This window comes from Mastigoproctus giganteus, chromosome 4, assembly GCF_048544385.1.
Source record: "Mastigoproctus giganteus isolate SK-2022 chromosome 4, ASM4854438v1, whole genome shotgun sequence".
Classification (NCBI taxonomy): domain Eukaryota; kingdom Metazoa; phylum Arthropoda; class Arachnida; order Uropygi; family Thelyphonidae; genus Mastigoproctus; species Mastigoproctus giganteus.
In genome coordinates this window covers 173,865,364-173,891,497 of record NC_143578.1, presented here as the reverse complement: position 1 = coordinate 173,891,497, position 26,134 = coordinate 173,865,364, and the positions used below count along the sequence as shown (strand labels likewise).

At 39.2% G+C, this 26,134-nt stretch overlaps 1 protein-coding gene across 1 annotated transcript in view; it reads left to right on the top strand.

Moving 5' to 3' along the window:
• LOC150087211 (glycogen debranching enzyme) overlaps positions 1–26,134 on the top strand; it is a 763,093-nt gene that overhangs the window by 290,315 nt on the left and 446,644 nt on the right. Inside the window, exon 13 of the mRNA XM_090371076.1 lies at positions 20,658–20,810. Coding sequence (XP_090227202.1) covers positions 20,658–20,810 — 153 coding nt within the window. The remainder of the gene's footprint in view (positions 1–20,657; positions 20,811–26,134) is intronic.

Sequence of the window (26,134 nt, the reverse complement as noted above, 5' to 3'; positions counted from 1 at the left end):
ATTAAGGGTAAATTGCTACAATGGATAAAAGGATGGTTGAGTGGGAGAAGACAGAGGGTGGTAATTAATGGGTGCTGCTCTTCATGGACTAATGTTATTAGTGGAGTCCCACAGAGTTCGGTGTTGGGTCCACTGTTGTTTTTATATTTATCAATGATATTGATGAAGGTATATCAGGCTTAGTGTTGAAGTTTGCAGATGATACAAAGGTTGGCAGGATTGTTAATGACAGTGATGGCAGTGTGCTACTGCAACAGGATCTAGATAATTTGGGCATTTGGGCTAAGAAGTGGCAACTGAAGTTTAACCTTGACAAATGCAAACTACTGCATATGGGTAGGAGTAACCTCAGAGAAACGTACCAACTGTGTGGTACTACACTTAAGGTGGTAGAAAATAAAATACACCTGTGAGTAATTGTGGAGTCAGATATGAAGTTTTCTGAGCAATGCAGACAGGCTGTCATGAGGTTTTGTCAATGAGATATAGGAATTTTGCTAGCAGGCAAAAGGAGGTGATTGTCCCTCTGTATAAGGCAATGGTTAATCCACGCCTTGGTTTGGACAGAGGTGGGAGCAGAGATGGGCAAAAGTTGCGGCCAATAGGTTTGGCTATAGACCAGAATGCTCCTCTACCATTAGGGCAAGAAGCAAGTTTTCTACTCTTAGCCTGTTCAAACTCTAGTTTGAACAAGCTAATAATTAATAACTGATTTACAATTGTTGCGAGCTTTGGTGTAGGCAGAAAATGGAGCTGAAGAATTATAAACAAGCCAATTACGATGCGCAACATTCTTCTCTTGATGAACAGCCTTAGCACATTTATTGGGAAACCAAGGTTTAGATAAAGGAAGAGATTTTAAAGTGGAGTGTGGAGTAAAGAATTCCATTCCTACAATAATAATTTCACTGACACGATCTGAGCAAACGGTGACATCAGAAGTTTTGAAACAGTAATCCGACCAAGGAAAAGAAGAAAAGAAATCTCGCAGATCATCCCATTTTGAATTCTTGTAATGCCAAACAACACAATGTTGGCAATAGCCATGAGATAAAGGCTCTATTGGAGAAGAGACAATCACTAAGTTGTGATCTGAAGTGCCTAAAGGAACTCTCACTTTGACCATGTACTTAGAAGCCTTGTTTGTGAGAAAAAGATCAAGCTTGTTGATTAGGATTGTCTGGTATTCTTGTAGGTAAATGAACAATCTGTGCAAGGTCATTAGTAATTGCAAAAACCTCACCATCTCGCCCAGCTGGGTCAGTGTGACTAGAAAACGAAAGCCAGCTGGAGTTGTGATCATTAAAATCACCAAGGAAAATTATCTCACTGTTAGGAAAGTTGGACTGGAGAAATTCAAGTTGCAAAGAGAGGAAGGCAAAGAGCTCCAAGTGATTAGTGGAGTTGGGAGAACGGTAGAGACAAGAGATGAATTTGACACAATGAGGTGGAGAGATTTTAAGCCAGAGAAGATCAACAAGAGGAGATTCTAAATTGCCAAGTCTCTGACTGGGAATATCAGAATGGACATATGCACAAATACCACCTTTGAGGCGAAAGAAATCATACAGCGAATAATTTGGGCATCTGAGATGAACAGTAGTTGAATCAACCGATAACTGAGATTCTGTCAGAAAAAGTACATGGGGTTTGGTAGACTGCAAGTGGAAATAGACATGTCCATTTCCACTTGGAGACCACGTGGTCTCCAAGTGGAAATGAGACCACGTGTATATTCGTGAAATGAATTAAGAAGTGCTTGGGAGGTTTAGATCTTTTCGCAGATAAGCTTGCTCTATTAGTTTGACAATTCATGGTGCATTCAATAGTAAGAAAAGGTGGGTGGGAAATGCTGTATGAAGTAATGAAATTTTTGGATATGGCGTAAACATGGTAAGAATATACCCAGATCCTTGACATAATGTAGCCTCAACAATGTTCCCTGTATACACACTACTCGGACTCCCTCCAGTCACTATCTGGCAGAGTTGAAGCAAGATTATACACTAGCTGATCCTGAAGCCTCCTAGAGAGTTACCAATAGGTTCGGGCCTGTGAACACAGTTTTAGAGCTGTACCCTCGAAATGTAAGGAATATTGAATCTCGCCATGGTGGTCATCAATGATACTGCATGATGGAAGAGGTAGGGAAGAGTTGACCGGAACTTAGCTCTAGAGACTAAACATGGGTTCCACCACTTCAAGCCTCCAATAAGCAAGGTGGTGGTATTGCACCGGTTGATGAGAGTCATCTACCACCTAGTACTGCCTAGTAACATAGAGGGGGGGGCATTCCTCCATGTGGTGTGGGCGCCACACCTCGACCCCTGCTTACGTTGGTTTACACCTTGGTGGTCACTCACCATGTACTTGTGCATGGAGGTTGTACCCAAGATTACTAACAGTCCCACCATCGTGAAGGTGCAAGCCGAGGATTTGGCTGTCACAGACCGTCCGCACTTCGCCGAAATTGGGTCCACTTGACTTGAGTGTCACCTGAATATCAGTTCCATCAGCATTTTAGACTCACAGGTATCAATACAGTTTTTCTGGCATATCTGAGAGAATGTCTGTGACAATTTTGCTAGCAGGGAAAAGGAGGTGATTGTCCCTCTGTAAGGCAATGGTCAGGCCACGCCTTGAGTACTGCGTACAGGTCTGGAGGCCTCATTTTAAGAAGGATGTAGATTTGCTTGAGCGTGTACAGAAAAGGGCAACAAGATTGGTGAGGGGAATGAAGGGTTCCTCTTACCAAGAGGCTTAATTTCTGCAAATTGCAGTGGCTGGAGACTAGGCACCTGCGCAGTGATCTGATTGAGGTGTATAAGACCTTGATTGAATGGGTTGAGCACGCTGAATTCTGATGGGATCCTTCCACTTGTTCAGATTACGAACCTAAGGGGGCATAAATTCAAATTAAGAAAAGGCAGATGTAGAATAGATGTGCGGAAATTTGCCTTTAGCCAGTGTGTGGTTAATTGCTGGAACAAACTTCCATCTCTCGTTGTGGAAGTTGATAGGTTGAATAAATTTAAGGAGGAACTGTACAGGCATTTGGAGGGAATGTTGTGATTTTTTTTTTTTTTTTTTTTTTTTGGCTGATGCTGCATAAGCTCATACACTTGCTTTCTTGCATCACATGCCATAAAACTACTACAACCTCAAGGACCATATACTGCCTTCAATAAAGCAGTTTGCTCATTTCTTTTAAATGTTATGCCAGCATTTGAAAATCTGAACATACTCATAGATATATTGAAGAATATGGTATGTAAGTTAGTTATGTCAACAGTTTTTCCCACTTCTATTTTTGAAGTATATTAACAAACAGGACAGAATGAAATGTGTCATTCTGTCTTCATTGTAGGCATTTGTACTGCCAAGGTTGTGGATAGCCTTAAACAAGAGAGAATATTCTGTTATTTGCTTCGTTGAGGAGTACTTTGAAGCTTCCTGTGACTACATGATGCACAAGTTCCATTTAATTATGTTCTTATAAATGTGAAGGTAGCACAAATTTAATCAGTTGGGCAGTGCATCATATTCAAATTTGAAATTGTGTGGACAAGTTCTTCACAATTCCAGTACTTCTCAATATCCTTGTAAATAAAGAAATACAAAGGGTACTAGGAAAGTTTTGCAATATGACGCAACAATGAATCACAGGAAGCTGCTTGTTGCTGCATGTTGAGACATGTTCATACGTGCATAGTAGTCGGCGCGCCAAGTCGATGGGCTCAGTTATTCATTAGTAGTAAGAGGGTAAAATGCTTGCGATGGCATCGTGGTCACGAAATGAGATAAGGACAGTTTTGCGGTATAATTTCGTGCGTGGTTTAACCATAGACCAGTGCTTAGAAGAAATGACTCTTGCACTAGATGATGATTGTCCACATCGTACAACAATATTCAGGTGGTATAGAGAATTCCAAAGGGGAAATTCCTCTCTGGAGGATTCTGAGAGGCCGGGAAGGCCACGAATGTCAGTTACGGAGGAAAACGTTACTGCTGTGAGGAAAATGCTTGACGAAAACAGGCGAGTGACCTACCAACAGATAGAGGATACTTTGGGCCTAAATGCACCAGCAATTTGTTCGATTCTGCAAGATCATTTGCACGTGAAGAAACTTTGTTCTCTCTGGGTGCCGCATCAACTGACTGAAGAGCAGATGACACGACATGCGACTTGGTGCCGGGAGATGTTAAAAAAGTTTGATAAGGGATAATCTCGGTATGTGAACAACATCGTGACAGGTGATGAGACTTGGCTGTACTATTACGATCTGCTCACCAAGGCTCAAAACAAAGTTTGGGTCTTTGATGATGACGACACACCCGTAATTGTCAGAAAATCCCGATCTGTAAAGAAGAAAATGATAGTTGTATTTTTCAAATCGAGTGGAATTGTGGAACGTGTTGTTTTGGACACGCAGAAGACAGTCACAGCTAAGTGGTATACTGAACAATGCCTGCCTAAAGTCATTGGATCTATGAAGAACCTGCGGCCAAAGTCAAGAATGGACACCTGGTACCTCCATCACGATAATGTTCCAGCTCACCGTGCCAAAGCCTGCACAGAATATTTGACCACGACAGGACTGAAACTTCTCGAGCACCCTCCCTACAGTCCAGACCTTGCTCCCTGCGACTTTGCACTGTTCCCACATGTGAAAATGAAGCTAAAAGGGAGGCGGTTTTCCAGTGATGAGGACCTTCTACGGGCTTGGGACAACGAGTGTGCTTTACTCCCTAGTGAAACTTGGCAGAACTGGTTTAAAGATTGGTTTCGGAGGATGGAGAGGTGTATTGAATGTAGAGGAAATTACTTTGAAAAAATTAAATAAACAAAGCTGTATTGCAAAACTTTCCTAGTACCCTTTGTAGATGAAGTATTAGATGTTTCACAGCACTAAACAGATATGAGATGTGAGAATCTACAAAATGCTGTTATGAAAGAAGAAAGAATTAGTGTAGTGGTTCTTAGTTGAACTGACTTGAAATATAACAAGTTATTCAAGTTGTCAAAATATGAACTCCCTTGGCATATTAACAATTCCTTGTAGCATTTCTGATTGAGAGAGGTATTCAGAAAGGTGAAAAAAGAAAAATACTTCAGCTCTTCTCTTCTGATGGTGCTTTGGAAATGTTCTTCACAGCCAAGTCTAGACAGCAGGGCCATTGTTATAAACAAAACTCCGATCTAGCATCTCTGAAAAGAGCAAAATCTGCTTGCAACAGTATCTTTCTTGAAGCAGTCATAATGAGTTAACGTCTAGTCTAACAAACAATCCAAAGAGAAATACACAGAAGAAAAATCCTAAGTAAGCTAATGTTGGAAAGCATACTTTACTGATGAACAGGTTTAATGGTGTATATTAATATAAACTGCATATGTTGTCAGCTAATTTAATTTAAGTCAGAAGTTTAAAAGCCTAGATTTTAAAAATTCTACTTTTCTTTCTCCTCCTTACAGTTACTAGATCTCCAGATTTTGTGAAGTCAAAGTTGAAAAGTTGGTGGTTATGTGAATGTGTTGCAGTAATAGCAGATGAAATTACTGATGTACTGTGTGAATTCCAGTTATTGTATTAACATTAGTGGAAGATCACTAGCGCTGAGAGAGAGAGAGAGAGAGAGAGAGAGAGAGAGAGAGAGAGAGAGAGAGAGAGAGAGAGAGAGAGAGAGAGAGAATTAAGTCTGCTTCATTTATACATAAAAAAATATATACAAATATCTACGAATTAATATAAAAAAAAAATCTCTCTTGGAACTTTATGTAGTTTCTTAGAAACATACATTCCTCTCACATTATATTTTATAAGTCCGGCTGAAATTTTAATATAGTAGTAGATTAATATTATTATTATAAAAACATCTTCCTATCAATATTACCCCATGTGATAGATAAGTCTCAGATCCAACTCTTGTTTCAAAATAAAGGTGCAGTGGCAAAATTATAGATTCTTCCAAGTATTTCTCTTAAAAATTAAATGTAATAAACTTATAAGCAAATTTATTAAAAATCTTTCATACACGTATACATGTTTATTGGACCATAATACACTTTATACCAGGGATTGGAAGCTTTTGTCACTAGTAAGCTTCATTTGATTTCCCCCTTATTGAAGTGGAGCACAGCTAACAAAATAACACAAAAGAAAGAAAGAAAAGGGGAAAAGGCATGGGTACATTTATTATATTGGCATAATAATTACATTTTATTCAATCTCAAGCTATCAGTTTTAAAGTTATTTTGATATAACTTAAGTTACAAATGCAAATTAAGTTAAGAGTGGATAAGCTGTGTGAGATGCAAATACAACAAAAAGCAGTATTACATCCACTGAGTGATCACTGAATTATAACCACCTACCTAATACTTTGTAGGTCCTCCTTTTGCTCTCAGTACAGCAGCTATCTGACGTGGCATCGATTCAACAAGATGGAAATGTTCGTGAGGTATGGCAAACCAAGCTTTGTGTAATGCGGTCAGCAATGCAGGTATGGAAGTGATTAGTGTATCCAGAATGAAATGCCTTTCCATAATGTCCCACAAGTGCTCTATGGGATTTGATATCAGGGGAGTTCAGATGCCGATCAATATGCTGGAAGTCAGAACTGTGTTCCTCAAGCCATTCCTACAACAAGTGCCCGATGGCTCAGTGCATTGTCATCTTGGAAGACACCATCGCCATTCGGGAAAAAGTCTAACATAGCGAGGTGTACACAGTCAGCAAGCAGTTGATGATAGCGGAGACCACTGGAACGTTGTTCCACCTGTACCAGGGATCCAAGTTCCTGCCAGTGAAACATGCCCCACACCACATACAACCACCTCCACCGGCCTGCACTTTTAATACCATTCATGATGGATGAAGAGCCTCATATTGTTGATGCCAAATCCGTACACAACCATCCATGGCATGGAGTAAATAACATGACTCATCCGACTAGCACACCTTCTTCCAGTCTTCTAACGTCCAACTTGCATGCTTTTTGCACCAGGCGAGTCTTTTATGCAGATGAACCTTGGTTAGGAGAGGATGCCATACTGATCGTCTGCTGGTATAGCCCATATGTGCAAGCTTGCAATGCATGGTCATGCCAGATATTGCTCTGGGTTGGCCCATGTTGTATTGGACAGTCAACTCTTCAACAGTGCTACGCCTCTACGAGTCATTGGACCCGGTGCTCACCTCTAACATAAACCTTTCGCTGACCTTTGCAGTTTTGGCATTGTGTCGTTGTTTGATCATTTTGACACCAGTCCTACTTTAACTACGGCGGCTCTTGAACATCCCACCAGTTCATCCGTTTGGGAAATCGAGGCACCAGCTTGTCAAGCGTCATCTACCACCTAGAATCTAGTTTTGACAGAGATTTGAACATTTAGGCCTATACCCAGAAAAGTATTGCTTAGTTGGTATGAAAAGCCAAAGGAATTAATTATAGAAGCAGTAGCCTCTATGGAGGCACCTCTGTAGCCAGGTGGGAAGGAGCAGCAGTGCGTAGCACACGTTTCTTGATTATACCAGGGTTCAAGCTTGTGATCACCAAATACAGAGGATGCAGAAAGGTCAGGAAATGACCACCGCATATCCCGGAGCAGTATGGCCTTAGTTGCTAATGCTCCTAAAAAAAAAAAATCCAAATCACAATAACAACAGTAGCTTCTATGATTAATTCCTTGAAATCTTCCTGTTTAGAATTTTCTGATGTTAACATCATCAGTTGGTCCCACTGCAAAGAATTTAAAGACTGTCTGAGAGCACTGTAGTCACCTTTATGAAAGCAAAATCTTCCCTTCATCATTAATAGTAGTTACATCTTTAAGTAAATCCCAAATCAGTATGCTGTGATCACTGCCACATAGTGATTCTTTTATTTGCAGATTCTTAATGCAAGAATAATCACTGCTCATAATCTGATCAAGAATATTACTTCCTTTCGTTGTCTCTCTAATATACTGTTGTAAAAAATTGGTCAATCGCAGTTGGTCAATCTGTGATTGACCAATTTTTGCAATTCGAAAACAAAAATAAGAGTAGAAGTGTGTTATAGGCCTAATGACTCGAATGAGTACAGTGAACAATTGTACAGAGAAATAGAGTGGGCTTAGTAAATCAGAATGTCTTATAATGGGGGATTTTAACTTCCCAGATATTAACTGGGACTTGTGGGTTGGTCACTCACACACTAGTAAGACTTTTGTGGATTTATTGGATGATTGTTTTCTGCAGCAGCAGCATGTTCGAGAGGCAACCAGAGAGAGTAATACTCTTGATCTGGTTATCAGCAGTGATCATTCGTGTATTAAGAATTTGCAGATAAAGGAACCACTAGGTGGCAGTGATTACAGTGTATTGATGTGGGATTTACTTAAAGATATAATTACCATCAGGGATAAAGGAAAGTGTTTTTGCTTTGGTAAAGGTGAGACAGTTTTTAAATTCTGTACAGTCTCAGACAGTTTTTAAATTCTGTACATTGGGATCAACTATTTAGTCCTAACTAAATATTTTTGATAACCATTTAGTCCTAAATGGTTATCAAATGAACTAATGAGACTCGTGACACAGAAGAAAAATGCATGGGATGCATATAAATTATCAAGCGACTCAGAAGCCTATGGCAGATATAAGCTAGTTTGTAATCAGGTCACAAAGGAGGTTAGGCAGGTGAAGGCAGATTACGAGAAATGTTTGGCAAAAGATGCTAAGAAAAACAGCAAGGATTTCTTTAATTTTATAAACTCTAAAAGGAAGGAGATGAATCTGATTGGTCCACTTGATATCTGTGGTTCGACTGTTGATGATCCTGCTCAGATAGCAAACAAACTGAATGAGTATTTTGCATCTACATTCACACATGAGGAGTTACTAGGCGCCTCCGTAGCCAGGTGGGCAGAAGCAGCAGTGCATAGCACACACTTCTTGATTAGACCGGGGGTTAGAGCCCATGACCACCAAATACGGAGGAGGTGGAAAGGTGAGGGAATGACCACCACATATCCCAGGCGCCTCCGTAGCCAGGTGGGCAGAAGCAGCAGTGCATAGCACACACTTCTTGATTAGACCGGGGGTTAGAGCCCATGACCACCAAATACGGAGGAGGTGGAAAGGTGAGGGAATGACCACCACATATCCCCGGAGCAATATAGTCTTAGTTGCTAATTAGTAGCTAATTAGTTCCAAATAACAACATAACAACAACAACATGAGGAGTTATTAAGGTTTGAAAATGGCAGAAGGTTATCAAATTGTAGCAGGGTGCTTAATGATTTTGTAATAACTGAGAACAAAGTGGAGAAATTGTTGAAGTTAAACATAAGAAAGGCACCTGGGATGGATGGGATCTATCCAGTTATATTAAAGGAGGTGGCAAAGCAACTAAGAAAACCCTTAGCCATAATTATGAGAGCATCCTTGGACTCAGGGGAGATCCCCACGGACTGGAGATGTGCAAATGTATGCCCAATTCACAAAGGGGAAATCGAAAGATGACACGAGTAATTACAGACCAGTTAGTTTAACTTCTGTTCCGGGTAAAATTATGGAGTCACTGTTAAAGATGCATTGCATGATCATCTAGACAAGACTGCGGCAATAATTCAGACACAGCATGGGTTTGTTAAGGGAAAGTCTTGTCTGACAAATTTCATAGGATATTATGATGTGGTTACAAAGGAACTGGATGCAAAAAATAATCTTGATATCATATATTTGGATTTCAGGAAAGCTTTTGACACTGTTGCGCATGGAAGACTTACGTACAAATTGGAGCACAGTGGTATTAAGGGTAAGTTATTACAATGGATGAAAGGATGGTTAAGTGGGAGAAGACAGGGAGTGGTAATCAAAGGGTGCTGCTCTTCATGGACTAATGTTATTAGTGGTGTCCCATAGGGTTTGGTGTTGGGTCCTCTGTTGTTTTGTATATTTATCAGTGATATTGATGAAGGTATATCAGGCTTAGTGTCGAAGTTTGCAGATGATACAAAGGTTGGCAGGGATGTTAATGACAGTAATGGCAGTGTGTTACTGCAAATGGATCTAGATAATTTGGGCAGATGGGCTAAGAAGCGGCAACTGAAGTTTAACCTTGACAAATACAAAGTACTGCTTATGGGTAGAAGTAACCCCAGAGGAACGTACGAACTGTGTGGTACTACACTGAAGGTGATAGAAAATTAAAAAGACCTGGGAGTAATTGTGCAGTCAGATATGAAGTTTTCTGAGCAATGCAGACAGGCTGCGAGGGCAGGTCATGGCGTTTTGTCAATGATATATAGGAATTTTGCTAGCAGGCAAAAGGAGGTGATTGTCCCTCTGTAAAAGGCAATGGTCCTTGAGTACTGCGACAGGTCTGTAGGCCTCATTTTAGGAAGGAAGTAGATTTGCTTGAGCATGTACAGAGAAGGGCAACAAGATTGGTGAGGGAGAATGAAGGGATCCTCTTACTAAGAGAGGCTTAAGTTCTGCAAATTGCAGTGGCTGGAGACTAACTGCAATTTTTTTTTAGACCTGCGCGGTGATCTCAGGTGTATAAGGCCTTGAATGAATTGAGCACGCTGAATTCTTTTGGGATCCTTCCACTTGTTCAGATTACGAACCTAAGGGAGCATAAATTCAAATTAAGAAAAGACAGATGTAGAATAGATGTTTGGAAATTTGCCTTTAGCCAGCGGGTGGTTAATTGCTGGAACAAACTTCCATCTGTCCTTGTGGAAGTTGATAGGTTAAATAAATTTAACGAGAAACCAGACAGGCATTTGGAGGGAGTGGTGTGATTTTTTTTTTTTTTTTTTTTTTTTGGCTGAAGCTGCATAAGCTCATACACTTGATTTCTTGCTCCACATGCCACTACTACTAACTCACAAGTTCTAGTCAATATCTGGATAGCTAAAATCTCCCATTATATGACATTCTGATTTGATGGCCCATTCTATTTTTTTTTTCATTTGTTCATTATACTCATCAGAGTGATTGGTCCCATGACACACTCCTACTCTTATTTTTGCTTTCCCAGTGCTTATGTCACACCAAACTGACTCGACTCTGCATTACCTTAGATTTTATGTCCTTCTTAACTAAGAGCATAACCCCTTCTCCTTTCCTATCCTGTCTTTCTTTTCTGTGTACATTGTACTCCCCATATTCAAATTATGCATCCGTTATATCTAAGTGACACCACATCTCTGATGTCCCAACAATGTTTGCATTTGATGTCTTGACCTGCACTTCACATTCATCAAATTTATTTACTATGCTCCTAGCATTCGCATATATGCAAGTATACATGCACCCTTTTCTTATTCTTAGTTACCGTAACACTGCCCATGTATTGTTTCATGATGGCTCCCAGCATTCCTTGAAATCCCCATCACCTTGCTTTCAAGGCTGTTGCTTGTTCCAGTAGAAGCAGTGCAAGAGTCACTTTCACCTCTGCCTGCTGCTGTTGTTAATCTATTAGTCTGTGTATCCCCCAAGCTAGCAGTTTTCTGACCTACCTAACACTGCCTCGATCGCATCAGTAAGTATTCCTGCACTTTTTCTATTTAAGCGTGTCCCATCCCTGTAGAAGCAGTCAATCCTGTTAACAATTATAAACCACACTGAAAAAAATTCATCCTATGAGCATTGTGCAATCTCTTCTGGATTGATTGACACAACTCTCGTAATATACTCTCTCCTATCATGTCTGGGCAGAATTGAAGACAGTATCAACTTGTGACTATTTCAGCTCTTGTGAAACCAGCACATTCTGTCTTTGGGTTGCAGCTGTGTTGTTTGGCAATATTATGTCTTGTTCCAGATAGATCCGCAAAGTTCTCAAATCCATAATTATAATATCATTAGTGACAACATGCACAACAATATCACCTTTTGTGCCCTTAAGAGATGATGTCCGCTCTACAGTGTCTTCAACTCTTGCCTCTGGCAGATATACCCCTAGTCCTATTCCACCTATCCTTTTTGGACATGTATCCCATTTCCCTGACAGTAGAGTGACTGACAACTAACTCCTGTGAGACCAGCACATTCTGACTTTGGGTTGCAGCTGTGTTTCTTGATGATCAAGTGAAAGCTCTGGCATTGATACGGGCAGCTGAGTGCTTGACCCCCCCCCTCAATTTAATTCCTTCAAGGGCATCCATCCTTTTTTTTTTTCAGCTCTTAGAAAGGTCCATAATAACACTGATTTGATGCCTAATATCCTCACTCCTTTCATCGTGTACACAGAAAGACATCCCCCTTGGCAACATTGTCTTGTTCTAGATAGATCTGCAAACATCAAAAAAGGTTGTGCATTTCATAAAGCCATTATTCGGAAGAGATCTGCATCCCTTGGCTCTCCCCATAGCCACGGCACTCCAACTATCTTGAGTCCTTTGCTTTGCTACTCTTCTCCGAGACATGATTTTCATTCCATTCAAATTCAATATACAGTAAGCTCCTGTTATAGTGATCACGTTTGCAAATTGAATTTTGATTCTAATAAACGCTGATTCTAATAATCGAAAATTAACAAATATTATCCAGCTGCTATAAAAATAAAGATATAAAGCACAAATTTACATTTTATTACCAAAGGTTTATTTCACTTAAATGATATGTGAAAATCAGAAGAATATTATCCACAGGTTAGCAAAATAAAAATAAATTTATACTTATGTACATAGCTTAATTAATTAAACATAACACTTTGTAATATGATTATAATTTTAAATAGTCACTTATTTTAGATTGCCTTAAATTATTACTACAGTCTATTTATAGATTTTTCAATATTGTGTAACAGTCTATATTCACAATAATTTGTACTAGTTTCTTCCAATGCTATCCTCAAGACAGCTGTAGCTTCACGAGTTTGCCATTTTGTAACTGGAATTCATTTGGATTCATCTTCATTTACTTCCTTCTCCTCGGCAAAATTATCAGTAATAGACAGGGCAATTTCTTCATCTGTTAAAGCTGTAGTAACTTGTAGATCAACATCTATATCCACCTAATCATTATACTCCTTTTGTAAGTCAACTTTGGATAAGCTGGGCAGATGTCCAAAACCAATGCAATTTTTTTGTTTTTCTTATCTAATTGCAAATCACATAATCTTCAAACAAAGAAGCTGTCATCCAAGTGTTGGCATTATTGGCATATTCAACAAGCAGCTGTTTTACTCCTTTAAAACATCTAGGGGATTTCTTCTTGCCTATAACTAACAGCTTTATCTTCATTGTACCCACCATATTGCATGTTAAAAGAACTGTAATCCTGTCTTTGATCTTCTTTCCTGCAGATCAGAGGAATTTTAAGTCGTGCAATGGTCTCAGGCAGTCCTGTATTACAACCGTTTCATCTATATTAAAAATGTCTTCAGGATTATAAGGGCTTAACACAGTTTGCCAAGAGGTTTTCAGCTGCAGAACCATTGGAATCCTGTTTTTCTCTGTAAAGTTTTTTGTAAATAATATCATGCTTCTCCTTCCATCTTGTCGGTCATCCGTCCATTTCCTTAAACTCTTTGTCTAGTTTTTCAGCAAAATCATTAGTTTTTTGAAGAAAATGCTACGATTGATTGATGCATTAAACAAGCTAGCCTGTTTGAACCAAATGAACAGAGCTTCTTCTACTGTTTAGCATTTCCTTTCATACTTCCTTTTTCTGGTTTCACTAATCATATTAGTGTTTAATGTGTGACGTGATTTTAATAATTTTGATAAAGATGACTGAGGCACTCCTAATTTTACTGCCGTTTCCCTTTGAGACATATTGCCCAAGTTTCATTTATCGTACACATCTATAATTCAATGTATAACAGTCTTACTTATCTTTTACACTCAAATTCGCCGACCGGGCTAGCCGGGTGGGTAAAGTGCCTGCCTGGCAACCCAAAGGTCACGGGTTTGATTCCCGCCTTAGGCTTGGATCAAAGTAGTGCAAAAACCTTGGGAGGTGCATTATGGCCACAGAAGCCTATGTACCAACAACTACCCAAAAAAAAAAAAAAACACTCAGATTCACTCTCTTTCTGTTCACTGACAATTTTTTTTTGGCAAAGTAAAATTTAATATAATGAATTTTACTATCCCATTATGACAAAGGTTCTATGTATATTGACATAGAATCTTTGTCATAATTCCTGACAGTTTATGATTTTTTTTTTTTTTTTTTTTATGTGAATCCCAAACACGAGAGGTATTAGAACCTATAGTACTTAGTACCGTGCTTGGGTTGGAGATTGAGAAGACGAAAGAAGATATTTGTTGACATTGGACTTGAACTTCTGTAAATTGTAATTTTCAGGAAATACGTGTGAAGGAAGGTTGTTCCAGAAAACGGCAGTTGAATGAATAAATGAGGAAGATGAAAAGTTGGTTCTGTGGGTTTGACGTTGGACAGTAAATGAATGTTGGCTGGTGGCGGCACGTGCTCGGACTGTTTTGAAAGAGAGAGCGGGAATTATAGAAGCTAATTCAGAAGAACAGTGCCCATGGAAGTATCTGTAGAAGAGGCATGCAGCAGAAACAGTGCGTCTATGAGACAGCGAGTGGAGAATACAGGTAAACTGTATTCTCCACTCGCAATGAAAATACAGGTAAACTTGATTTTATAGCTTACACTGCATTCCATATTATGGAAGATTTTCTCAGCAAGCACACATGTGCTTGCTGGGAAAATTTGGGGTGCAGCCCCAACTGGGAAGAACATTTTAAACGAACAGCTTAATCCCATCTGCAATGCACAATGCGATCAGTCTGATGTTTTGGGTCTGCTTTTTGCAGTGTGGTGGTGAACTTATGATGCGGAAAAGTAATTATGCTAAATATTTAGTAATCTGTTCTTCCAAAAGCAATACATTTTTATGGTTGAAAAAAAAAAAAGTCTGTTAGAGATGAATCATTAATTAACTTGAATGGAATTAATTAACTTGAATGGAATCAAGAAGCCTGAGAGAGGTTTTGGGGGCACCACCCCAGATGTGGGAACAATATTCCATGGCAGGGCGGATTTGCGATTTATACAGAGTGAGCAGCTGTTTGGAAGAAAAGTAACGCCGAGAGCGAAAGAGAAAACCAAGTTTTTTAGATGCAGAGGAAGCAATATTTGTAATGTGCTTGTGCCAAGAGAGATTAGAAGTCAGGGTAATCCCCAAAAGAGATATATCCTTTTGCCTAGAAATTGGAGTGTCACTAAAGATAAGCATAGGAGCAGAAGAATCCTTTTTGCGAGATAGAAGACAAGACTGAGTTTTAGAAGGATTGAAATCAATTAAGTTGTCTTTGCCCCCACTGGAGAATTACCTGAAGATCGGCATTTAAGGAATTGGTAGCAGATTTTCGAGAAGTTGAAGCTGATTGAGCAGGACAAGGTTTCTCAAAATGGAAAGTTGAATGCAATGTGCTATCATCGGCAAAACTATGGATAGGATTTCCAGTCAATGGAAGAAGGTCATTGATATACAAGAGGAAAAGAGTGGGGGAAAGAACTGAACCTTGGGGGACACCGGCATTAGTGGAGAAGTTAGAAGACAGAGAGCCATCAACCATCACCCTCAGTGAGCGATCAGAGAGAAAACTGGATAACCAATTACTAAAAACAGTTGGCAAACCATAAGATGGAAGCTTGTTTAGAAGACCTTTATGCCAAACACGATCAAAAGCCTTTGAGATGTCAAGAGCAACTACTTGTGTTTCACCGAACCTTTCCATTGAATTAGTCCATAAATGGGTAACATAAGCCAGAATATCACAAGTGGATCGACACTGACGGAATCCATACTGGTGATCGTTGGAAGGTTTCTAGGTAGTTTAAGAGTTGGCGGTTAATTGATTTCTTCATTACTTTAGAAAGAGAAGAAGTAATTGCAATGGGACGATAATTGGATGGGAGGGATTTGTCACCCTTTTTAGGAACTGGCTGGATATGAGCAAATTTCCAAGCAGAAGGAAAAACACCTTTAGAATAAGAAAGTGAAAAAAGGTGGCAAAGAATAGGAGTAAGTTCAGGAACACAGGTTTTGAGAACAAGTGGAGAAATACCATCAGGACCTGGAGCTTTCTTAACATCGAGATTCATCAAAATCCTTCTGATATCCTTTTGACGGAAGACCACAGGAGGCATTGAATGGAGTGTGTTGGGAATGGTGGGAGGTGTTTTACCAAGATCATTAATACATGAGCTGGAAGAAAAATGGGATGCTAGCAGGTCAGCTTTATCCTTGGCTGAAGTGACAACAGAACCATCTGGTTTGGACAGAGGTGGGAGCAGAGATGGGCAAAAGTTGCGACCAATAGCTTTGGCAAGAGACCAGAATGCTCGGCTACCATTAGGGCAAGAAGCAAGTTTTCTACTCTTAGCCTGTTCAAACTCTAGTTTGGACTGATTAATAACTGCTTTACAATTGTTGCGAGCTTTGGTGTAAGCAGAAAATGAAACTGAAGAATTAGAAACAAGCCAGTTACGATATGCAACATTCTTTTCTTGGACAGCTTAACATATTTATTGGAAAACCAAGGTTTAGATAAAGGACGAGATTTTAAAGTGGAGTGTGGGATAAAGGATTCCATTCCTGCAAGAATAATTTCACTGACACGATCTGAGCAAACGTTGACATCAGAAGTTTTGAAACAGTAATCCGACCAAGGAAAAGAAGAAAAGAAACCTTGCAGGTCATCCCATTTTGCATTCTTGTAATGCCAAACAACACGAGGTGGGGAATAGCCATGAGATAAAGGTTCCATTGGAGAAGAGACAATCACCAAGTTGTGATCTGAAGTGCCTAAAGGAGCTCTCACTTCGACCGTGTACTTAGAAGGGTTGTTTGTGAGAAAAAGATCAAGCGTATTGGCTGTGATTAGGATTGTCCAGTATTCTTGTAGGTAAATGAACAATCTGTGCTAGGTCATTAGTAATTGCAAAAGCCTCAGCATCTCGACCTGCTGGGTCAGTGTGACTAGAAAACGGAAGCCAGCTGGGGTTGTGAACATTAAAATCGCCAAGGAAAACTATCTCACTGTTAGGAGAGTTGGACTGGAGAAAGTCAAGTTGCAACGAGAGGAAGTCAAAGAGCTCCAAGTGATTAGTCGAGTTGGGAGAACGGTAGTGACAACAAATGAATTTGACACAATGAGGTAGAGAGATTTTAAGCCAGAGAAGATCAAAGAGAGGAGATTCCAAATTGGCAAGTCTCTGACAGGGAATATCAGAACGGACATATGCACAAGTACCACCTTTGAGGCGATAGGAATCATACAGCGAATAATTTGGGCATCTGAGATGAGCAGTAGTTGAATCAACCGATAACTGAGATTCTGTCAGAAAAAGTACATGAGGTTTGGCAGACTGCAAGTGGAAATGGACATCGTTGAGATTAGAACTGAGACCACGTATATTTGTGAAATGAATTAGGAAGTCCTTGGGAGGTTTAGATCTTTTCGCAGATAAGCTTGCTCTATTAGTTTGACAATTCATGGTGTATTCAATAGTAAGAAAAAGTGGGTGGGACATGCTGTATGAAGTAATGAAATTTTTGGATATGGCGTACATGTGGTAAGAATATACCCAGATCCTTGACATAACGTGGCCTCGACAATGCTCCCCGCATACACACTACTCGGACTCCCTCCAGTCACTATCTGGCAGAGTAGAGGTAGCAAGCTTATACACTAGCTGATCCGGAAGCCTCCTAGAGAGTTACCAGTAGGTCCGGTCCGGTGTACTAACTAGCGGCCGGCCTGCGAAAACCGTTTTAGAGCTGTACCCTCGAAATGTAAGGAATATTGGATCTCGCCACAACGTTCATCATAACCTCAAAAGTCATCAATCATACTGCATGATGGAAGAGATAGGGAAGGGTTGACCGGAACTTAGCTCTAGAGACTAAACATGGGTTCCACCACTTCAAGCCTCCAATAAGCAAAGTGGTGGTATTTCACCGGTTGATGAGAGTCATCTTCCACCTGACAGTTTATGATGATCATAAACTGTCAGGAACAATTTATGATCAGCCACTTTTTTCATGCTATTAGTGTGCAGTTTACTTTTAGATCATTCTAGGCAGGCCTAAGCAACTTAGAAAATAATAAAACAAAAATAAATTTTTTTTTGGGCATCATGAGGAACTTAAACTTTTAAAATGTAAAGATTACAGTTATTTTACCTTCACTTAAACCCAATGAAAATACAGGTAAACTTGATTTTATAGCTTACACTGCATTCCATATTATGGAAGATTTTCTCAGCAAGCACACATGTGCTTGCTGGGAAAATTTGGGGTGCAGCCCCAACTGGGAAGAACATTTTAAACAAACAGCTTAATCCCATCTGCAATGCACAATGCAATCAGTCTGATGTTTTGGGTCTGCTTTTTGCAGTGTGGTGGTGAACTTATGATGCGGAAAAGTAATTATGCTAAATATTTAGTAATCTGTTCTTCCAAAAGCAATACATTTTTATGGTTGAAAAAAAAAAAGTATGCTGGGTGTTTACAGAGCCAGCATACTTTTTTCAACAGAATAGCATCCTCACCTTTCAGTGGCTCTGTAAAGTTATAGCTTGGTTTAAAGAAAATAATGATACTGATGGTGCATCCAGTCAAACCACTAAAAAAATTTTGGAAAGATGTTGGGTGAAAGCCACATCACTGTTTCAATTAAAAACCTGAATGCCTCTGCTAAAGGAATAAAGAAATATTTCCACCAACATATGTAGTAAATTGATGAAAGTGTTCTATGAGGACTACATGCTACATTATAGGCTGAAGGATACTATTCACCTGTTAAAACCAGTTTGTAAACTAGCATCGACTTTTCTCTTAGGATGTCAGCATAAATCATTGTCTTTTCGTTTAGTGTCTAAATATTTTTGGTAACTCAATATGTAAAGAGGTGATTATCCCATTGTATAAATGCAATGGTTCTGGGAACTAGGTGCCTGCATGGAGACTGTATTGAAGTGTTTAAGGACTTAAATGGATTGAGTAAATTATGATGGTAGCTTAACTTCCAAACTACCCTTGCCTGAATGATACATATGTGGGAACGTAAATTTAAGGTTGAAAAAGGATGATTGCAGATGTCCAAAGATTTCCTTTTGGCCAAAGAGTAATTGATTGTAGGAAAAATTGTAGGATGATGTTGTGTAAACTTTTATCATTTGCTGTGATAAATACTAATACCTATATTGGAGATATGTGTATGTGTGTGTATGTATATATATATACAAAGAGTACTAGGAAAGTTTTGCAATACAGCTTTGTTTATTTAATTTTTTCAAAGTAATTTCCTCTACATTCAATACACCTCTCCATCCTCCGAAACCAATCTTTAAACCAGTTCTGCCAAGTTTCACTAGGGAGTAAAGCACACTCGTTGTCCCAAGCCCGTAGAAGGTCCTCATCACTGGAAAACCGCCTCCCTTTTAGCTTCATTTTCACATGTGGGAACAGTGCAAAGTCGCAGGGAGCAAGGTCTGGACTGTAGGGAGGGTGCTCGAGAAGTTTCAGTCCTGTCGTGGTCAAATATTCTGTGCAGGCTTTGGCACGGTGAGCTGGAACATTATCGTGATGGAGGTACCAGGTGTCCATTCTTGACTTTGGCCGCAGGTTCTTCATAGATCCAATGACTTTAGGCAGGCATTGTTCAGTATACCACTTAGCCGTGACTGTCTTCTGCGTGTCCAAAACAACACGTTCCACAATTCCACTCGATTTGAAAAATACAGCTATCATTTTCTTCTTTACAGATCGGGATTTTCTGACAATTACGGGTGTGTCGTCATCATCAAAGACCCAAACTTTGTTTTGAGCCTTGGTGAGCAGATCGTAATAGTACAGCCAAGTCTCATCACCTGTCACGATGTTGTTCACATACCGAGATTGTCCCTTATCAAACTTTTTTAACATCTCCCGGCACCAAGTCACACGTCGTGTCATCTGCTCTTCAGTCAGTTGATGCGGCACCCAGAGAGAACAAAGTTTCTTCATGTGCAAATGATCTTGCAGAATCGAACAAATTGCTGGTGCATTTAGGCCCAAAGTATCCTCTATCTGTTGGTAGGTCACTCGCCTGTTTTCGTCAAGCGTTTTCCTCACAGCAGTAACGTTTTCCTCCGTAACTGACGTTTGTGGCCTTCCCGGCCTCTCAGAATCCTCCAGAGTGAAATTTCCCCTTTGGAATTCTCTATACCACCTGAATATCATTGTACGATATGGACAGTCATCTAGTGCAAGAGTCATTTCTTCTAAGCACTGGTCTATGGTTAAACCACGCACGAAATTATACCGCAAAACTGTCCTTATCTCATTTCGTGACCACGATGCCATCGCAAGCACTTTACACTCTCACTACTAATGAATAACTGACCCCATCGACTTGGCGCGCCGGCTACTATGCACATATGAACATGTCTCAACATGCAGCAACAAGCAGCTTCCTGTGATTCATTGTTGCGTCATATTGCAAAACTTTCCTAGTACCCTTTGTATATATATTTGATAAATATAATAGAATTTAGAAAATTCCCTTTAATAATAATAATACAGTAAATAGTGAAAGATGATATTTATTAGCAATTATAATTCCATCATAATTGCCCTGTTTTTTTTTTTTTTTTTGTTTTTTTTTTCATGTTTTTTTTTTTTTTTTTTTTTTTTAGATTCATGTGGTAGACGAGAAAAGACATTACACTTCATGGTCAACTGCTGCTCATCAGAAACCACATTTTGTTAATTTAAAGTCTGGTATTATTGCTGGTAAGAAAGCTTTGAATGTATTACACCAGGAACTTGGAGTTGGGGGTTTTTCTCAGGTATGTTGAGGCAGAAAAAATTAAATGTAAACATTGAATATGTTAAAATTTAAAATGTGTAAAAGCAGTACTTTGCAGATGCCTAATTATCAAACTTTGAACACCCACTGACGTGCTTTCTGGGCATGAAGCTTCGCACAATTTTGTGGTGGCACAAGATTATTTCAAATTTTTAATTTTGGTATTTATCATGCAGTTGGCAAGCATAATATATGGCACTAATACATATATATGGGTTTTACTCTATATTTTTTTCTGTTTTAACTATTTTTCTTTTCTTTTTTTAAATATTATGTTTATATATATAATAGAATTTAGAATTAAAATTAAATTATAAATTAAATTTAAATAAATAGAATTAAATTATAATATTGTATAATTATAATAATATATATATATATATATATATATATATATATATATATATATATATAACTTTTGCTTATTTATATATATAAATAAGTTGTAATCCATGTAAATTTTGGGGTTCTCCTTTAGCATTTGTGGTTGCAGCTGCTTGACATTGGAACTGCTGGTGTAAACACAATAGTTGTAAAACAGTTATAAATAAGCTGACCTAACACAGATTAACAGTCTGCAACTATATATTGTTTTATTATCTGTTTAAATATTTTATTATTATTTTTAAATATTCCATTTATTTTTGTAATATCAATTTGTTTATGTTTGTTTGTTTATTATTTGGGAGCATTAGCAACTAAGGCCATATTGCTCCGGGAAATGCGGTGGTCCCTGACCTTTCCTCATCCTCCGTATTTGGTGGTGACGGCCTCGAACCCCGGTCTAATCAAGAAGTGTGTGCTACCCACTGCTGCTCCTTCCCACCTGGCTACGGAGGCGCCTTGTAATATCAGTAAATTTTGTAGTTCGTATACTAGCAGTGTTCAGGGCTGCTGCCTTCACTGGTTCACTCTCCACCTTAAATGGGCACTGTTAGTCTAAAATTATGCTTGTAACTGTCAAGCAATTATAAATAAGCTAGCCAACACAGATTAATAGTCTGTGAAATGTGAGGTTGATTTCCAAAAAAATTGGTAATGTGAGAAAACGTTGCACAAGTAAAATGAAAAATGTTTGAAAACAGTTATAGGATTTCTTCCTATGTATTTTAATAATAAGTTCATCGTTTTGAACTTTACTGAATTTTTTTTTTTTTTTTTTTTTTTTTTATAAGAACCCCAAGCACTTAGCATCATGCTTAGTACAAAGCATGGTACCAATTACTTTAGCACCTATAGTACTTAGCACTGTGCATGGATTAAAGGTTGAGAAGATGAAAGAAGATACTTGTTGACATTAGACTTGAATTTCTGCATATTGTTATTTTTGGGAAATACATATGAGAGAAGTTGTTCCAAAAATGGAAGTTGAAGGAATAAATGAGAAAGAAGAAAAGTTGCCTCTGTGAGTTTGAAGTTGGACAGTAAAGGGATGTTGACTGGTTGTGGCATATGTTTAGACTGGTTTAGAAGAGATAGCAGGAATTATAGAAGTCAATTCAGAAGAACAGTGCCCATGGTGGAAATATCTATAGAAAAGGCATGCAGCAAAAGCAGAAAATCTCTGAGACAGAGTAGAGAGAGGTTTGGGGGGCACTGCTCCGGATGTGGGAACAATATCTGGAGCAGTGCCCCCATGGTAGGGCAGAATTTCAATTTGTGCAGAGTGTGAATAGCTGTTTTGAAGAAAAACAATGCTAAGTGTGAAAGAGCAAACCCAGTTTTTTAGATGAAGAGGAAACAATATTTATAATGCTTATGCCAAGAGAAATAGCAATATATGATGTTGCATAGAAATCAGAGTGTCATCGATGGTAAGCATAGGAGCAGAAGAATCCTTTTTTGCGAGATATAAGACAGGACAGTTTTAGAAGGATTGAAATCAACTAAGTTATCTTTGTCCCACTGATGAATTACCTGGAGATCAGCATTTAAGGAATTGGTGGAGGAGATATTAAAAAAAATGAAGCTGTTTGTGTAGGGCAATGTTTCTCAAACTGGAAGGTGGAATGCAATGTGCTATCATCAGCAAAACTATGAGAGATTTACAGACATAACTGAACCTTTGGGAACACCAGCATTAGTGGAGAAGTTAGAAGACAGAGCCATCTTCTATCACTTGCATGGGCAATCCGAGACTGGATACCCAATTACAAAAAACAATTGGCAAACCATAAGATGGAAGCTTATTTAGAAGACCTTTATGCCAAACACGATCAAAAGCCTTTGGAATGTCAAGGGCAACTGCTTTAGTTTCACCAAATTTTTCCATTGAATTTGGCCATGGATGGATAACATAAGCCAATATATCACCAGCGGATTGACACTGATGGAATCTATACTGGCAATCATTGATCAGATGGAAAGGTTATAGATAGTTTAAGAGTTGGCTGTTAATTGCCTTTTCCATATTCTTCAGAAAGATTAGAAGTAAGTGCAGTGGGATGATAATTAGATGGGAGGGATTTGTCATTCATTTTAGGAACTGGCTGGATATGAGCAAATTTCCAAGCAGAAGGAAAAACACCTTTGGAATAAGGAAGTGAAAAAAGACGACACAGAACAGAGTAAGATCAGGAGCACAGGTTTTGAGTGCAAGTGAAGAAATACCATTAGGACCTGGAGCTTTCTTAGCATTAAGATTTTTCAAAATCCTTCTGACATCCATTTGACAGAAGACCACAGGTGGCATTGAATGGAGTGTACTGGGAATAGTAGAAGGTGGTGTACCAAGATCATCAGTACATGAGTTAGAAGAAAAGTAAGATGCTAGCAGGTCAGCTTTAGCTGAAGTGGCAATAGAACCATCTGGTTTTTACAGCGGTGAGAATAGAGATGGGCAAAATTTGCAGCCAGTAGTTTTGGCAAGAGACCAGAATGCCCGACTACCATTTGGACAAGATGCAAGTTTTCTACTGTTAGTCTGTTCGAAATCTAGTTTAGGCTGATTAATAACTGCTTCACAATCGTTGCGCATTTTGGTATAGGGCGTCTCCGTGGCCAGGTGGGAAGGAGCAGCAGTGCGTAGCACACGCTTCTTGATTAGACCGGGGTTCGAGCCCGTCAAAACCAAATACAGAGGATGCGGGAAGGTCAGGGAATGACCACTGCATATCCCGGAGCAATATGGCCTTAGTTGCTAATGCTCCTAAAAAAAAACCAAAATAACAAAATAACAAATTTTGGTATAGGCAGAAAATGAAGCTGAAGATTTGGATACAAGCCATTTGCAATATGCAACAATCTTATCTTGAACAGCCTTAGCACATTTATTGGAAAACCATGGTTTAGATAAAGGACGAGATTTTAAGGTGGAGTGTGGAATATGATCTCATTCATGCAAGCGTAATTTCACTGACATGATCTCAGTAAACATTGACATCAGAAGATTTGAAACTGTTATCCGACCAAATAAAAGAAGTGAAGAAATCCTGCTGATCATCCCATTTTACATTCTTGTATTGCCAAACAACACAAGGTTGGGAATGGCCATGAGAAAAACATTCCATTGGAGAAGTGACCATCACCAAGTTGTGATCTGAGGTGCCTATGTGAAGAGTCTGTGAGAGGTCATTAGTAATTGCAAACCCTCCGCATTTCGACCAGCTAGGTTCTTGTGACTAGAAAACAGAAGCCAGCTGGAGTTGTGAACATTAAAATAGCCAATGAAAATTACCACACTGTTAGAAAACTTGGTCTGGAAAAAGTCAAATTTCAAAGAGAGGAAGTCAAAGAGTTCCAAGTGATTAGTGGAGTTGGGAAAACAATAGAGATAACAGATGAATTTGCCGGAATGTCATAAAGGGGTTTTAAGCCAACAAAGATCGAAAAGAAGATTCCAAATTACCAAGTCTCTGACGGAATATCAGAGTGAACATATGCACAAGTGTGAATATGTTCTCTCTGATATTCCCTGTCATACAGCGAATAATTTGGACAACTGAGATAGGCAGTGGTTGAATCAACTGATAATTGGGGTTCTGTCAGAAAGAGTACATTGGATTTGTCAGGCTGTATATGTGGAAATGGACATCATTGAGATTGGAACTGAGACCACATATATTTGTGAAATGAATGAGGAAGTGTTTAGAAGCTTTAGATCTTTTTGAAGATAAGGTTCTTGGATATGGCATACACATGGTCCCAGAATGTCCCAGCTCCTTGACATAATGTGGCCTTGACTATGCCCCAGTATACACACTACTCGGACTTCCTCCAGTTACTATCTGGCAGCAAGATTCTACAGTATCTGATCTGGAAGCCTCCTAAAGAGTTACCAGTAGGTGTGGTCCAGTGGACTATCTAGTGGCCAGTCTGCAAACACCATTTTAGAGCCGTTCCCTCGAAATCTAAAGAAGATTAGATTTCTCCAGGATGTCCTTCATAACCTCAACAGACATCAGTCATACTGCATGATGGAAGAGATGGGAGGGGTTGCCGGAGCTTTGCTGCTCTGGAGACTAAACAATGGGTACCACCACTTCGAGCCTCTAATAAGCAAAGTGGTGGTATTGCACTCATTGATCAGAGTCATCTACCACCTAGAATTGTCTGGTAACACAGAGAGGCAGTATTACTCCCTGTGGTGTGGGTGTCATGCCCCAAGCCCTTGAGCAGCCTTAGCTCATCTTTACAAGATGCCTTCAAGGTGCTATGTCCTACAAGATGCTTCCACTAATTGTTTGCCAATGGGTGATCACCTTCAGTTTGCTATTTGGTGCCGTATTTGAGGGCTTGCACGTGGGTCTTATACCCAGGGTTACTAACTTCCACCATCGTGAAGGTGAAAGCAAAGGATTTGACTGTCACAGACTGACCAGACTTTGCCAAAATTAAGTCCACTTGACTTGTGTGTCACCCAAATATCAGTTCTGTTAGCATATTAGACTCCCAGTTAGCAAGCCCAGCTTGTCATACTTAAGAAAATGTCTGTTACGGCCTCAAATTAATCCTGTACAGTTAGTATTAACAGTGGCAAATGATTCAAGAAAGAAAGCTTATACAGCATCAGCAAAAAAAAATTCCCCAGCCATACCCTCTAATAATTTGCCTAATTCTATCTTAAATTTATTTAAATACCCACTAAACCAGGTGAAAATTTGTTCCAACAATCAACTAGCCTCTATCATGAAAACAAATTTCTGCACAACTATCCTGCAACCATCTTTCTGCAATTGAATGAGAAAGAATTGGGATGCCATCAACATTTAGCTTTCCTAATCCATTCAAAGCCTTAAACACCCCAGTTAGATCTTGTCTCCTTGCAGGTGCCTTTTTTTTATGAGAACCCCAAACACAAGAGGT